The sequence below is a fragment of the Corvus hawaiiensis genome, chromosome Z, assembly GCF_020740725.1.
Source record: "Corvus hawaiiensis isolate bCorHaw1 chromosome Z, bCorHaw1.pri.cur, whole genome shotgun sequence".
NCBI lineage: Eukaryota > Metazoa > Chordata > Aves > Passeriformes > Corvidae > Corvus > Corvus hawaiiensis.
The window spans coordinates 69,648,985-69,664,343 of record NC_063255.1 but is presented as its reverse complement, the minus strand read 5'-3'; the positions used below and the strand labels follow the sequence as shown (position 1 = coordinate 69,664,343).

Sequence of the window (15,359 nt, the reverse complement as noted above, 5' to 3'; positions counted from 1 at the left end):
CCGGCTGGCGGCTGCTTTCTAATGTCCACATTGAAGGAGTGGCTGGAGGGTGGCCGCAGGATGACCAGGGGGCGGTAAACGGTGCTGTTCTCCTGGACGCTCCAGGCTTCAGAGCTGGTGTCCATCCCGGTGCCTGGGTGCAACTCCACCATGAAGTTCCCGCCGCCTTCTCCGGGATCGGATGCGTCACCGCACTGGGCACCTTGCGGTGCCCATCCCCGCCACTCCGGATTCAGGGATCTGAACCTCAGACTACCTGACGCGCCCGGCTGGCGGCTGCTTTCTGCTGTCCACATTGAAGGAGCGACCAGGGGGTGGCCGCAGCATGACCAGGGGGCGGTAGACGGTGCTGTTCTCCTGGACGCTCCAGGCTTCAGAGCTGGTGTCCATCCCGGTGCCTGGGTGCAACTCCACCATGAAGTTCCCGCCGCCTTCTCCGGGATCGGATGCGTCACCGCACTGGGCACCGCAACTCCGGATTCAGGGATATGAACCTCAGCCTACCTGACGCGCCCGGCTGGCGGCTGCTTTCTGCTGTCCACATTGAAGGAGCGACCAGGGGGTGGCCGCAGCATGACCAGGGGGCGGTAGACGGTGCTGTTCTCCTGGACGCTCCAGGCTTCAGAGCTGGTGTCCATCTCGGTGCCTGGGTGCAACTCCACCATGAAGTTGCCGCCGCCTTCTCCGGGATCGGTTGCGTCACCGCACTGAGCACCGCCACTCCGGATTCAGGGATCTGAACCTCAGACTACCTGACGCACGTGGCTGGCGGCTGCTTTCTGCTGTCCGCATTGAAGGAGTGGCCAGGGGGTGGCCGCAGGATGACCGGGGGCGGTAGACGGTGCTGTTCTCCTGGACGCTCCAGGCTTCAGAGCTGGTGTCCATCCCGGTGCCTGGGTGCAACTCCACCATGAAGTTCCCGCCGCCTTCTCCGGGATCGGTTGCGTCACCGCACTGGGCACCGCCACTCCGGATTCAGGGATCTGAACCTCAGACTACCTGACGCGCCCGGCTGGCGGCTGCTTTCTGCTGTCCACATTGAAGGAGCGACCAGGGGGTGGCCGCAGCATGACCAGGGGGCGGTAGACGGTGCTGTTCTCCTGGACGCTCCAGGCTTCAGAGCTGGTGTCCATCCCGGTGCCTGGGTGCAACTCCGGCATGAAGTTCCCGCCGCCTTCTCCGGGATCGGTTGCGTCACCGCACTGGGCACCTTGTGGTGCCCATCCCCGCCACTCCGGATTCAGGGATCTGAACCTGACTCCCTTTCAATCGGCTGAGGGTAGAGGAGGCCATCGCCCACCCTTTCGGAATAGCGCTCGCCTATGGCTTAGGACTGACTGACCCATGTTCAACTGCTCATTGGTTGTGGGGTGGGCAGAGCCAAAGTGCTGCCATCATTGACTGCACCCTTGACCCTCTCGTCCTGCTCACTGACCTTCTCCTGGCTAGCGACCTTCTCTAGGCTGCTGGATCTCTCCTGCTCACTGCAGCTGGCAGAGCCACGCTTTCTTCTCCTCACCAGCCAGCAGTCCACAGCAAGCAGAACCAGAACCAGAGCTGCTACAGTGACCCAAAACAGCCATTGCTGCTGCAGTGCTGAAAGGAGCAGGGTTTCCATGGTGCCCCTGCTCCCCTCAACCTCCTGCAGGAGCCGAGTCATCTCCTGATGAAGGTATTCCTCGCGCTCCTGCATCCGCTTGACTGCATCTTCATCGACCTGTACCTGCACCTTCAGCCCAGTGTGGGTGGCTAACAGGGCCAGGATGAAGGCAAATGTGGGAGACATGGCCTGGTGGGAGAAACGGGGCTCAGCAGAGGGGAGGGAGCAGGGGGCTGGGGGCACCTGGAATGTCCCCAGAGCCTCTCTGGTCCCCTGCCACATTGAGAGCCCCAAGCCCCTCTTCCCCCAGCTCTGGGGACAGAGCCCTGCCCTGAGGGTCCCAGCTCTCACTCTGGGTTTAAACCCCCCTGGGCATCTCTGCCAGTCCCTATCCAGCCCAGCTTTGCCACCCCCTATCCAGCCCAGTGTTTTCTCTGCATCTGCCCTCACTGGCTGCCCAAATCCAACTGCCCGCTGATGGCCCTGGACACAGGTGCCAGTGTGACCTGTCCTCTGTGATGTCACAGCCAGCAGGACCATGTCACTTGGCTGCCAAGCTGGCCATGCCCCTGCTCACAGCTGCCATTGTGACCCATCCCCTGGCATGTCACAGCCCCCAGAGCCACACCTCCCACCCCACAAGCCCCGGCCTTCGTCCCCACTGCCGAGCTCAGCGGCTCCTGGGCATCCTCACCCTGAGTGCAAACCCAGCCACAGGAGCCCCCCAGGGCACTCGGCATCAAGGCTGCACCCTCCCTCAAGGCATCATGGAAAGGCACACGGGGACTGTAGGTGGATGTTCCAGTGCTGACCATCCCTGGCTGCCCTCCACGGGAACCTGAACCTCACCTGCTGCACCTCGAGGACGTTTCCTCTCCTCCTGTCCTTTGTCTCTTGGGAGAAGAGATCGATCCTCACCTGGCTGCAGCCTCCTGTCAGAGAGTTGTAGCATTTGGCTGGAGCAGCCAGCAGCAAAGGCCAGGGCAAATCCACGCCTTCTGAGCGTTACAGATTTCTGTGCAGTGCCCCGCTGCTCTCTGGTGCAATGTCACTGCCATGCTCCTGGGGACAACGGGGACGTTCTGCTCTGGGCATTTCTTGGTTTTTTAGCTGCACAAACTCTGCACACTTAGATTTGAGATTGCTGAGCTTCATTCTTGGCACCATATGTGATTCTGTGCCTGACACTCCAGTGGTTCCAGTCTTTAGACAGTCGCCACCCCACCTGAGGTAAAGCATAGGAATGGTACATTCCTGGGAAAAACACTCCCTCTTGCCCCCTTAAGGTCCCTCAAATGTGGGCTTACTTACAGTGAAAAGTTTCTTAAACCTCAGAATTATCTTATTTAAGAAAACAAGAAATAAAAAGAAAATTAAGCCCAATGAAGGAACCATCAGGTAAAATTAAATTTCAAGTACCTCCAACACTTGAGATGTCACTTTCTGTGAAATTTTACAGTTTGGAATCCCATTTCTCAGCAAGTTTGGTATTCTGACTGCCAGCCGACTGAGTCAGACAGTGTGTGGGTTCGATTCAGCTGAATAGCAGTCCCTGCTGCCTTAGTGGAGAGATGCCTTTGTAGGTCTTGACTGGCATGATCTTGATAATCCAGCCTCATTTCACACCACACATCTGCACTGCATTAAACACCCCTGTGACAGAGCTGGGGACAGCTGGAGGAAGCAAGCTGTTCTTCTCCACCTGGGGATGGTGGGAGGAAAATGCCTGAGGAGAACGCGGGGAAGTCTACGGCTTCAGGACTGGAGCTCCCTGAAAACTGCTCAGCAGATCCAGCTCTTCAGCTGCACAGCCACCATTGTCACTGCTCTGCAAGGAGTGGTGGCTCCCAGGCAGCCTGTGAGATCGGTTCCAAGGCAGGGCAGGGACGAGCAAAGGGCCTTCTCCTCACTGACCTTCATTGTAGCTGCTCCACTGTTCCACTGCAGTTCTCCCAAGCTCTGTCCCTACAATTTCTATTTGCCCTGTTTATGTCCATCCCAAAGCTGATTCAAGAATTAATGTAACTTAAGAGACATTTCAGAGACACTCTGTTGATACTCCTGCCGTGTATCTCTCACACACACACACACACACACACACACACACACACACACACACGTATCTCACCTATCTCACCTATCTGTCTATCTATCTATCTATTTCTCACAAGAGAAACTCTCTTTACTTGCCTAAATTCATCAAATCGTATCCACACAGGCAGAAATATTAAAAGTCACCAGGGAACATATTGTGAAATATAACTTGGCAGAATGACTCAAGAGGCTTGAGGGCACATTTCTGATGACTGACCACAGAGTTACTTCAGGAAAATAGTTCCTGAAGATGATCTCTTTGTGAGCATCCACACAGTTCTGGGAAGAGGCACGTATGGGTAACACGTGGGAGCAGAGCTTGCTCCAAATCCTGCTCTGAGTTCAGACACCTGCAGCACACAAACATGGAAGAAAGTAATTTCAAGTTCCATTAGTAGCATAGGTAAAAATCAATGATCTCTGGATATGGAGGACAAAAGCAGCAGAAAAGTTACACTTTTGTGTTGTAATATACAATGAAAAGTAAAATTTTCAAAGCCTGTTTAAAGGGCATTTAACAATAAGGCTAAAATGGGGTGGTTTGGGAGTTGAGTTTTGGGAAAACCACCAGATATTTAAATAAAAATTCCATCCCTTTTCTGTTTGAGTAAATGCAAGCTCTTTCCTAGCTTTTTCCCCCCAGACACTTAAAAGCTACAATTAGCTCGGGCTTTTTATAAAAGTAATGAGAATCGATCCGTTTTATTATACAAGTGTCTTGGGGTGACGTTATGATGTGTATCCCATATCGCTGCCTATGCCCAGAAATTAATTTTTGTGCCTTTCTATGCCTCCAAACTGAGCCTGAGAGGGGGAAGAGGAAAAAACTGAGCAAAACTTTCTCAAAGCAGTTTGCAGCTTGTTCAAGGTCATATAAAGATAGCAGGTTTTTTTCCCCCCAGCTGCAGCAGGGGAGCGAGGAAGCACCCGGCTTGCTGTTTTTCCAGTCAGCTTTTGGCCAGTGGTTTTCAGTTTCTCGTTCTCCGGAGAGAGACTGAGAGTTGGACTTTGCTTTTTCCTTCTCTGGAATTCCGGATTTTCTCCCTTTCCTACTGGACTGCTTTCAACCTCAGAGCACATCGGGAGGACTTTCCACCGGGCACAGAGGGCCTGGCCCTGGGCCAAGCCCCAGCTCCAAGGAGACCAAAGGGAGGACTCTAACGCTTTCCCAGGTTTTTCCTTCACAGTGAAAGATTTTACCATTTAACCTTATTTTCCTTTCCCGGGTGTTTGTTAAATAAATCATTTTATCTTCTTCACTTTCCTTCGAGGAAAATTTTTTTTTTCCCGAACCTGGTGGGGGAGGGGTGGTTGTGCCTTCTCTCAGAGGATATATTTCTAAATTTGACCAAACCGGTACAACAAGTTTAAGGATTTTTTTTTTCCCTTGAATTAGGGCACTTCAGAGAAGTTATTCAATAGCAAAGATCCCAGCCTGTTCTCACTGGTAACAAAGCAAACAATCCTCAAGACACACTTTGTGAGCACAGCACCCTCTGTCCCTGGGATTTTTGGGTGTCCTGATGAGCTGAACACCACCCGCTGACAGCTCATGACATTATTTGCCTGTTCTTGGGGCTTCTCTCAGGTGTGAGCCCTCTGTGCTGAAGATTCATTCTCCTTCCTCTGCTATGTTACAGTGATCAGGAGATTTCAGCCACAGCTCTGTTCTTGCTAGCATGGCCAGGGCAGTCCTGCCCAGCACCTTTTGGCAGGTGTATTTTGGACCTGGATTGGTTAAGTGGCAAAGACACTTGCCCAAGGGAATAACCATCATGTTTCTAAAGTAAACAGCCCTTGAATATACCCCAATCTCTGTGCACCAAAATATACCCAATTCCTGATCTTACGTGAAATCACAAGCCAGTGTTTTCCCCTCAGAAACTCTAGGTTCTGTGTTTCATTATACAATCGTGTTTGTTTTGGTTTTTTTTTACTTTGGGCATGTTTAGCCTCCTTTTTGTACCAGTTATTACCACTGTTCCTCCAGAGAAACACAGAATAGAGGCAGAGTTTTTGGTGTGTGATCTGTGGTCAGAGGCAGTGAACAACCATCCTCCCTCACACAAGCCGGGTCAGCTGTAAAATTCCCCGCCATGGGAAGGCCAACACATGGGACACTGGCATGAGAGGCAGCTGAGGAGGGGTCATAAACCATCAAAGACCCAGAGGTGTCCCCCAGACTCACTGCTGAGGCCACCAGTGCACTTCAGGGGATGCAAAGTGATGCAACATCCCCAGAGTCTGTTGCAAGAGACTCTGTAAAGCTGCCCCTCCCCAGGGGTGGTACCTGGGCATCCCCACCTGGCCCAAATGTGCATTAATCCATTGAACTCTGTGTTGTGTGGCCCTCACCACTGAGAACACCAGGAGAGGATCAACAGGACACCGTCAGGATCCATGGAGTGGTGCCAATTTCTACTTAACCTGTCTTTGTCACTCTCTTTCTTCCCCCCCCCCCCCCCCCTTTTTTTCTATTTCTTTTTATCTCTCGCTCTTCCTCACATTAACTGTTAAATGAAGTCCATACTACTGATTTTGGCATATGGTCTTGTTTGCACCTTAACTGGGGCAGAGGCATCTCTCTAGTAATTTTAATAACTGGGTTAAAATAAATTTAATAACCGGGAATGGCAAATGATATCCAAAACAGCACCACAGATTCATGGAGCGGCCTAATTATGTTTTGTGTTGTGTTCCCTGCTCCTTTCTAAGAATGCCCAACAGCCCAGTGCTGTATTTCTGGCTGCTGCCAGGCAGAGCTGTTGCACAGACTGCTGACACCCCTGCTGGCTATGAACACTTCACTGGGAAGGTGTGTGTGCAGAGCGAGAGTTGTTTGCACAATGGATGCACTTCTTCACAAGAACTGAAAATGAAATGTATCTACTCCCTAGCCTTCCTCAGAAACACCTGCTGCAGTATTTTTAACCAATACCGATACTAACTAATATGACACTACTAGCAAGCATAATGCTGCATTAGCAGTGAACCTCCTCTTTCTTTTCCTTCGGGTTTGGAACAAAAATAATTTGAGGAGGAATAATGCCTGAAAACTCTTCCTATACAACAGCTCCATATGTTATGTTTCTTCACAACAATTCTGATTAACTGAGAGCAATGGGATAGACGCTTTTCCCAAAGCTCTTCCACGGTTGCGGCTGCAGGAGCTTTTCCTGCACCTCTGGAAAGGGCTCCGGGGGCCCTTGGCCAAGGATGGGGATCAGGGAGAGGCAGCAAAGGGCTCAAGGACAAGGGAGAGAGAGAGCAGAGCTTGCTCCCACAGCGTGGCAGAGCAAGAGCCTCATGTCCTTCTCCTGAACCTGCGGGGCTCCAGGGCATCCCGGGGCCTGCGGGCCCTCCTCTTTCGGCACCGCCGGAGCCTCCCAGGCCAGCGGCCCCTGCGGCGGCCGGGCGGGGAAGGGCTGCGGCTGCGGGCCTGGGCACGGCGAGCTGCCACTGGCCCCAGCTCCTGCCGCGCCTCCTGCCTCTGCTGCTGCCCTGCGGGCACGGCCCCGGCTGAGGGCTGGCCGGGAGCCGCCGTGGGGCCGGCTGCTCCCTGCCCGTCCGCAGCGGGCCCGGCCGGGCTGCTGCTCTCTGCGGTCTCTGCCCGCCGCTGCCGGCCCCGCCACACTCCCGCCAGCCTCCGCCGCGGCCGGGGCCCCACGGCAGGCAGCTCATCGCGGCCGGGACCGAAAAGCCCTGCCCGGAACCCCACCGCAGCCACGGCCGCAGGGCACGGGCTGCCGGCGTCTCCTCGCAGCCGATCTTGCAAACGTGCTGATAAAAAATCACTGAAGAGCAGAAATAAACCTGTTATAAACGAGGCTTGGACTTTTTAGGTGGAATAAAAATCTTCTCGTTTATTAAAAAGAAAACCAGGAAGCGGAGACTCTAAGTAAGCCCAACTCCCACTCAACAACCCAGAAAAACAAACTGTGTGTCACACAGGACATTCCCCCAGCCTCACGTACCCCAAGACGACGAGGGGCTGAACCCCGGAGCAGTTCTTATAGCCTCTTCTGATGCTGTGATTGGTGCAGCTCAGATCCTCCCTCTGATGGCTCGTTGCTAGGGTCCTCATTGGTGTTCAATTCTGTCAGTCTCTGGGGCATCGAGTGATTGGTTTGCCCCCTAACCAATAATCCCCCAAAATGTTTACATCATGATAATTGGGCTGTCTTCAGGAACATTCTAGAGCATTCCCCTCCTTCCTGTAGACCCACTACTTTCCCCCATTGGTGTCCCCAGCTAGTGGATACATGGCAACATTACACCCGTACAATTGCAATAACAATTAACTCATTAACTGCATACCCCCTCTCCTCTAACAAGCAACTTTTAACTTCTTCTCAATCAAAAAGAAGAACTCTTTAACCATTTATTACAAAACCAACTGTCCGACCTGTCAAAAATCCCCAAACCCAGGAAAAAATATGCAGATGACACCAGGCTGGCTGCTGTGGTTGACACACCTGAGGGATCACATGCCATCCAGAGGAGCCTGGACAAGCTTGACAAGGGGAGCCATGGCAATCTCACCAGGTTCTACAGTGCTGCAGTTGCAGCCCAGAAAACCAACCCTGTCCTGGGCTGGTCTTCAAGGTCCCTTCCATCCAAAACCCACTCTAGGAATCCATGATTTCAGGCACACTGAGCATTTCCTCATATTGGGGGCATTTCACCCCTGAGGACACCAGTGCATCAAGACATAAAGCAAGTAAGTTTCTTTTTCAGAATCTCAAAAGATTCTACTGAGCTCCATGCTTTGAACTGTTTATTTCTTTGGAATATTAAAACCTCTGCTATTGTTGTACATGACAACGGAATTACTTGTCAGGGTCACATATGTAACCTGAGATGGAATCAGAAATTCTGTGTTCCAATGCCTCAGGCAATTTTATCCCCTGCACAAAAAGCTTTTCTGACACAAAGTTTGGTTCTTTTTAAACTCAAGAAATTTCTGGACCTCAAATTAAAACTCACAGATGTCAATGCATTTCATCGTAAGCTTCGATCTCAGCAGTGTCTTTTCCACTGAATTTTGCGTGACTGTAATATTTTCTATCGTGTCCAAGAAGCAGTTTTGTGACTCATGTTTCCTGTGTCTGTTAGGAATGCCAAGGAAATGTGATCTCTGCTCTTCTGACACAGCTCTTTTCATGACATAGGACAGCCTGAGTGCTGATGTGCAAGACTTCCTGCTGATGGAAGGGGCAGGGATGAGGATGCAGCAGGCACAGTGCCAAGCTGACAGAGAGATGATCGATCTCTGGCAGCGGCAGTGGAGAAGATTTTCCAGGCAGGACTGAAAATGGCTCTTTGTTTTACCACTTCTTTCAGTGCTGGTAAGAATTTAGCCCAAAGTTGGGAACACCAGAGCATGGAGGCCTTTCCAGGGCGGTATCGGCTGAAGTGGCAGAGGGAGCCCAGCAGGGATCAGACACAAACCAGCAGTGGACGGAGCCCCTGTGGTGGCAGCAAGCAGGAAGGGGGAGTTTGATGCCCTCCAGGAAGACAAGGCTGACTTTCATAAATTTGTCAGTAGAGCACTGAGCTTATTGAGCCTTATGGGTGCTTCTGGTTGAGATAGAAAGAACAGCTCTTTTCTGCCATTGGAGCTTCTTAGAGACATTTAGACCAGTTGTAATCCTCCCTAAACCTCTGCTGTTGCCACATCTTCACCTGAGAAGAAATTTAGAGGGGCCAAGAAAGCCTCAATTCTAAATTAACAAAAATTAAGTTGTACATTTTAATAACAAGTAATACAATTTTATGGGGCTTGTTCTCTGTTGTGCAATGCAGAATTTAAAATAAAATTAATCTAGTTTTATATTTTAAGCTTCTTGGAGTGGAAAAGAAGATTGCTGAGATTGCGTTATTTTCTACCAGTAAAGCGAGAAGTAGTTTTCATTTCATGTTTTCTCTGCCATATATTTCAAATGTGTGATGAAAGCTCTCTGGAGCGCAGATGCTCTGCTTCTGTGTGTTGCAACCTTTGAGAAGGGACAATGACAGAAGCCAGAACCCTCCCTGATGCAGTTGCTGGGGACAGAGAAAACGTACCAAAAGTTTCATAGTTTGAGATAAGGACCAGGAGAGATCAGTGTCCTGGGTTGCAGTGTATTCTATTACCATCCCCATGAGCTGTTGAAATCAGGAGGGGCAGTGTTTCCTTGCCTCCTCCCCCCAGACTATCTTTCTGTTAAGGGCCCATCATTGTCCTGCCGCCTGACTCAGAGACAACTCCCTCTGGACCATCTTCTGTTAATGAGCCTAATCAATACTTGGCCTCATGACTCATTACCCCATTGTGAGATGCTCCACCCAGAGGGAGGAACCAAGCATTCCATCCTGGATATAATCTGAGATTCTGAACACCAGAGAGAACCTTCCCACTGGATTTCCAGAGGACAGGAGCTACACAGCCACCACTGGACCTTCTGAGGAAGAGCAGACCCTTTTTCTACAGGATCACCGCTTCAGGAGGAGGACACACCAAAGAAGACTGGAGAAATGCAGGAAGCTCTGGCAGCCCAAGAAGCCCAGGTATGGATGTGCCAGGCTCTGCTGCCCATCCTCCTTTCCACACCGCCCTGAGTCAGCCCAAGGCACCGGCAAGGGCTGGCAGGGGCTGCTGCTGGGCAGGGCTTGGCAAGAGCTCCATGGCAGCTGTGCAGGGGCTCTGCAGCCCTTGGCTTCCTCCATGCCCACGTGCTGAACCTCTGCAGGAGGACGGCTCTGGGCGGGACAAAGGGGCCGAGGGAGAGGCTGTGAAGATGGGGCAGCTGGAACCCCTCTCCCTCTAGTTCTGCTTCTAGATGTTTATAGTGACACCTATCAAGCTAAGGTTTTCATTCTAGAGGCCGCTCTTTCACATGCTCTGTGTCAATGGATAATTAGGTATGTCTGTTGGTAGCTGTCCAGGCATCTGCTGCTTTGTCACCTCTATCCCCACTCTGCTGCCTCTGTCCCCATTGCCTTGTCTGCTGTGCCACCTCTGTGCCCTGTGGCCGTGCTGGGGGCTGGGCTGGTGGCCAGGCCCAGCTGAGCAGCACTTTCAGCCCCCGGTCTCGGCTGCCCACACCTGAGCGTGAGAAAGAGAAAGAGAGCAGGCAGGAACCACCGGTGGTGAAGCAAAAAACAGGGTGGGAGCTGCAGGCACAAACGGTGGTGTGGGCTTTGGCCGCGGGCCCTGCCCGTGCTGGGGCCGCTCAGCGCGGCTGCCCCGGGCGGCACAGGGGCTGTCCTTGGGCAAGGCAGCTGTGCCGGCAGGGCCCAGCAGCGGTGCCGGCTGTGCCGCGCTGCCGGGGGCTGCGGGACGGTCCCGCCGGGGCTGTGCTCGCCACAGCCTGGCCCGCTGGGCCTGCAACTGGCCCAGCCCTGAGCTGTGGCTGGCTCTGCTCCTTGCCCAGGCCTGGGGATGCTTGGGGAGCTCTCAGTGGGTGCATCGGAGTGCCGAGGGCTCGGTCTTTGTCTGGCTCAGCTGCAGGGAGCCTCCTGTCCCTTTGGAGCAGAGGGAGAAGACCTGGCAGTTGGGTTTGTGGCAGTTGCCTCCTGCCAAGGAATTGCAATGGGACACTTTTACAGACTATTGAATGAGTAGGGGAGCGCTAAGTAGACAAGGAATTGGTTGTTGTAAAGCCCCAGTACATGTGGGGATTTCTTCTTTCTCACCCTGCTTGTGAGGATTTGAGCTTTTCTCTTGCCTGACAGAAGTGCAGTTGCTGCCAAGGGAAACATACCCAAGGACCAATAGTGACCCAGCCTTCCCTTTGCTTCCTTTCTTCTTTCCTCTCTGCTCCACAGCTCCCTTGAGCCAGAACCTTGGTGCTGCCTCACCTGAGGATTCAGAGCTGCCTCTAGGCCCTTCCAGCACAAGTCCAGGTTCTCAAGAGTGTGAGGCTTTCCCAGCACCTCCCAGGAAAGTGTTTGCCACCTCCAGACTTCTTTAGGATTCATCAGAGGACACACACAGATTTCTACGCCAGCCTGAGCTCATCATTCCGCTGGTTCCTGTAGACCATCAAAGCCCTTTTGTGGCCCTTCCAGAGAGCAGAAGCTGCACATCTTCAGAGCAGCACACCCAGCCTACAGCCCATCAGGTAGGGAGAGAGTTTCTACCATTGCTTTTCAGGAAGATCATGAAAAGTGACCACTTGAAGTATTTTCCTGCAGTGCTCTGTCATGGGTACATCTCAAGTGTGAATCAGACAGGAATTGTCAAGTGAACTGGGAAGCAGGACCTTGATAACAAAACCAATCTCTGTCTGCTTTTGCTGTCCTTCCTCCAGATTTGGAGGGTGTTCTGGCCATTTTCCAGACAGCCTCTCTGTAGAGATGAAAGGGAGAGGCAAAAACATTGGTCCACAAGTGGTCAGTGTCAGGTGCACCCCCATCTTCCTTGGAATGAAGCCCAACTAGGATGCTGACAGGATATTGCAGAGTTTACAGATTGTCTCTCCTGCAAAGAAGGCTATTGGATTTCAGTGAGCTCTGTGTCCCCAGAACTGCTGCAGCTGCAGAATACGGCCTCACGCACAAGGTTGCTTTTTATGATACAATCACAGCTGAATTTTAGCATGTGTGTCTGCAGATCTGGGCTCTTCCTGGGTGAATCCACTTTCTGTGGTCTGTTGGGATGAGAAACTCAGAAGCAGTCACATCCAAAAGCTGCTGGGGAGATAGAAAAGGCTGAGATTACAAAGTCTTTGTGTGTAGATCAGTTTTACAATCCATCCTTTAATATACATACCTATCATCAATTAGAAGAAACACTGTTTGAGAGGAAGAAATCACTCTTTCAATCCCCTGGGAAGTTGGAATACAGTTCTGGAATTGAGTTTGCTGTGTGCTTCCTGTGATGTTTGCTGCAAGGCAGCAATAGAGCTCTGCATCCCAAAGCCACATTCTGGAGCCTGACCAATGTGTTTGGATTCCTGCAGCCAAACCAGACCATCCAGCCCCCAGTGCTCCACCTGGCAGTGCTGGCTGGGCAGCATGGATGGCCTCCAACTTGGAATAGTCCTGGGGAAGAGGAATTGCCAGCCCTGGATCTAGACCTTGTTCTTGAGACACTGGAGGAGATGCTGTCACCATCCCTGCCTGAAAGGTCTCCCTTGGCTCAGGTAACTCCATTGGGTGGGAATGAAAGGGGCTGGGCTGAGAGCTGTGAATGTTGTTTTATGGCTGAGAAGCAAAGGCTTCTTGGATTAAGCTTTGAATGGACAGGGAAGGATTTGCTTGGTCAAACAAGATTCCAAAAGAAGAGGGAATGGAAAGTCTCCCCCCTTAGTGAGGATGAGAGGTGTGAGCCTGTGTTGGCCAGGTTTGGGTGCTTCTTTTGCTGGGAAGAATCCCTGGTGCAGGGGTCTTTGTGGTGATGAAGTGGAAGCTTTGGCAGCTTTTGGACTCTGTTTGAGAAGTCAATCTTTGTAGAGAAATTGCTGAGTGAATGTACATGCACAATCCAAGCTGTATTAGTGAACTGTCCTTGACTAGAGAAAAAAGAGAGGAGCAATGCTGATGTGGCAACCCGACAGGATGTTGCGGAGGGGGATGCTGACCATAGAAAGAGAAAGACTTATGTTAGTTAGTCGTGTGCATATTAATCTGTAACCAATCGCTTGCTATTAAAGGCTGCGTGAACAGTAGCTGTAATCCAATAGTATGGAGCTTGCTTATGCATGCTTGGAGAATTAGAGTATAAATATGGGTCTGACAATAGAATAAATGGAGTTCCATCATATCTCTATGAGAAGCGTGGTTCATCCTGGCAGATCTCTGGCTATTAATCTTCTCCACTGTTGAAGGCCTTTGGGGCCCAGACCTCTTTGTTAGGAACAAGGGATGAAAGTGTGTGAGCAGTGGAGCTTTTAAGGGGCAGAAATGTTGGTTTTGAGGCCCCATGACTTGTGTGATTGGTGAGCAGGACAATGATGATGCTGGACATGACAGGGTTAAGGACCCCTTTAAGCCCAGGGGTTTCTTCTGTGTGGAAGAGCAGTTCAGTCAGGGACCATGAGTCCTTGTGTTTGACAGATTCCCTCTTTGACTTAGGAATCCCCTTCCTCTTAACCCTTGCCTCTTCCCAGCCTTGCCTGGAGTGTTCAGTTCCTGTGTTGGCACTGGCCTTTTTGCATATTATTATACAACTTTGCCAAAGAACTTCTGTTTTGTTTAATATGCAGACCCACTGCCTGCTGCAGATTTATTAGCCCAGAAGGGCAGAGTCAAGGTGGAGAGTGGGATTTTTTGGGATCCCCAATATCTCATTGCTAAGTGTGATGAACTTCTGTCTTCTGTAAACTCTCACACAGCAGTTTTCAAAAGCATTTTCTTCTTCAAGAGAAGAAAATGTGGCAGGCTCTGAAGTTTTGTACCCCTGAAGTCATTCCAAGAAAACAGTGAGTGATATTTGGGTTTCTTTCTTTCTGGTTTTCTTTCAAGGGGAATATTAATGTTGCCCCTGAGTCTTCAGGAGGGGAGGCTGGGAACAGGGCTGCAGCAGAGGGAGCTTTGCCTGGCACCGAGAGCTGCAGGAACAGTTCCCTGGAGCCCGAGGAGCCTGGTAAGGAGAGAGCCCACACTGCTTTAGAGAGCTCTGAGGCGGCTGCTCTGAGCCTGCCTCTGGCAGGAAGGGAGATGAGAAGAGCTGAGTTCCTGTCTGCAGGGCTGGTGCTTCCTGGTGCCTTTAGGTCAAATCCTGCCCTGGCACAGCCTCCCCGAGCCCTGCCCTCCACGCTTCTCCAGGGGCGCTGACACCGAGTGCTGTGCTGTGGCCAGAGAGCCGTGAATAACCCTGACCCTGTGGGAGTTGTGTCACCAACCCGGGTGTCCCAATGTGGTTCATAAGTCAGCTCACAGCACCCTTCAGCTTCAGCCGTTTCAGTGAGGACTGAGGTGTCTCTGTCAGCACAGAGAAAGAGCAAGGCTGGGCTTCTGTGTGGGAGCTGGGCCTGTCTGTGCTTCAAGCTCTCGTTGGTGCCATTTGCACTGTGGGTGCTGAGACTCTATTGGGATACTTCAAACCTTTGGAGGTTTTGAAAACTTGGAATGCTCCCTGTTCTTTAAAGAGCAGCCTTCAAACTCCCAAGTGAGAGTCTGCCTTTGAGGCCGTCTTTAACAGTCCCTCAGAAGAAGGACCATTGCTGCCCAAGGGAAGTGTGCACAAGGGCCAATATTGACTGAGTGTTCCCTTTGCTTCCCAGATTCCATCTGATTGACCTCTCCAGGAGAGCTGTCCTGAGTGGGAGGAAGAGACAGAGGGAGAGCCTGCGAGAAGATCGGGCAGGTGCAATCCCTCTGTCTATAGTGATATTGATAGATGTGTATAGTTATATTTATCTATCTCTGTAGTTATATTTCTAGATTTATACAGTTGTATATATATGTCTATATAGATGAATTTAAAGATCTGTATAGAGGTAAGTTTCTATATATATTTATGTATATTGTTTTATTTATGTATGCATAGTTGTATTTCTAGATCTGCGTAGTGACATTTTTGCATGGGTACAGTTGTATTTATATATATGTAGTTATGTTTATAAATAGTTATATGTGCATAGTTATATATTTGTATAGTTATAGGTGTATGGAGCATTAGGTACATAGATTGATATCTGTATAGGTATAGGCAGCTTTTTTAACCTCTTTCCTGCTC

General features: G+C 51.1%; 1 protein-coding gene across 1 annotated transcript in view; it reads left to right on the top strand.

Moving 5' to 3' along the window:
- Positions 1-15,343, top strand: part of LOC125320283 (serine/arginine repetitive matrix protein 1-like) — a 147,879-nt gene extending 132,536 nt beyond the window's left edge. The window contains exon 5 of the mRNA XM_048292417.1: positions 14,905-15,343. Coding sequence (XP_048148374.1) covers positions 14,905-14,915 — 11 coding nt within the window. The 3' untranslated portion in view covers positions 14,916-15,343. The remainder of the gene's footprint in view (positions 1-14,904) is intronic.
- The last annotated feature ends 16 nt before the right edge of the window (positions 15,344-15,359 follow it).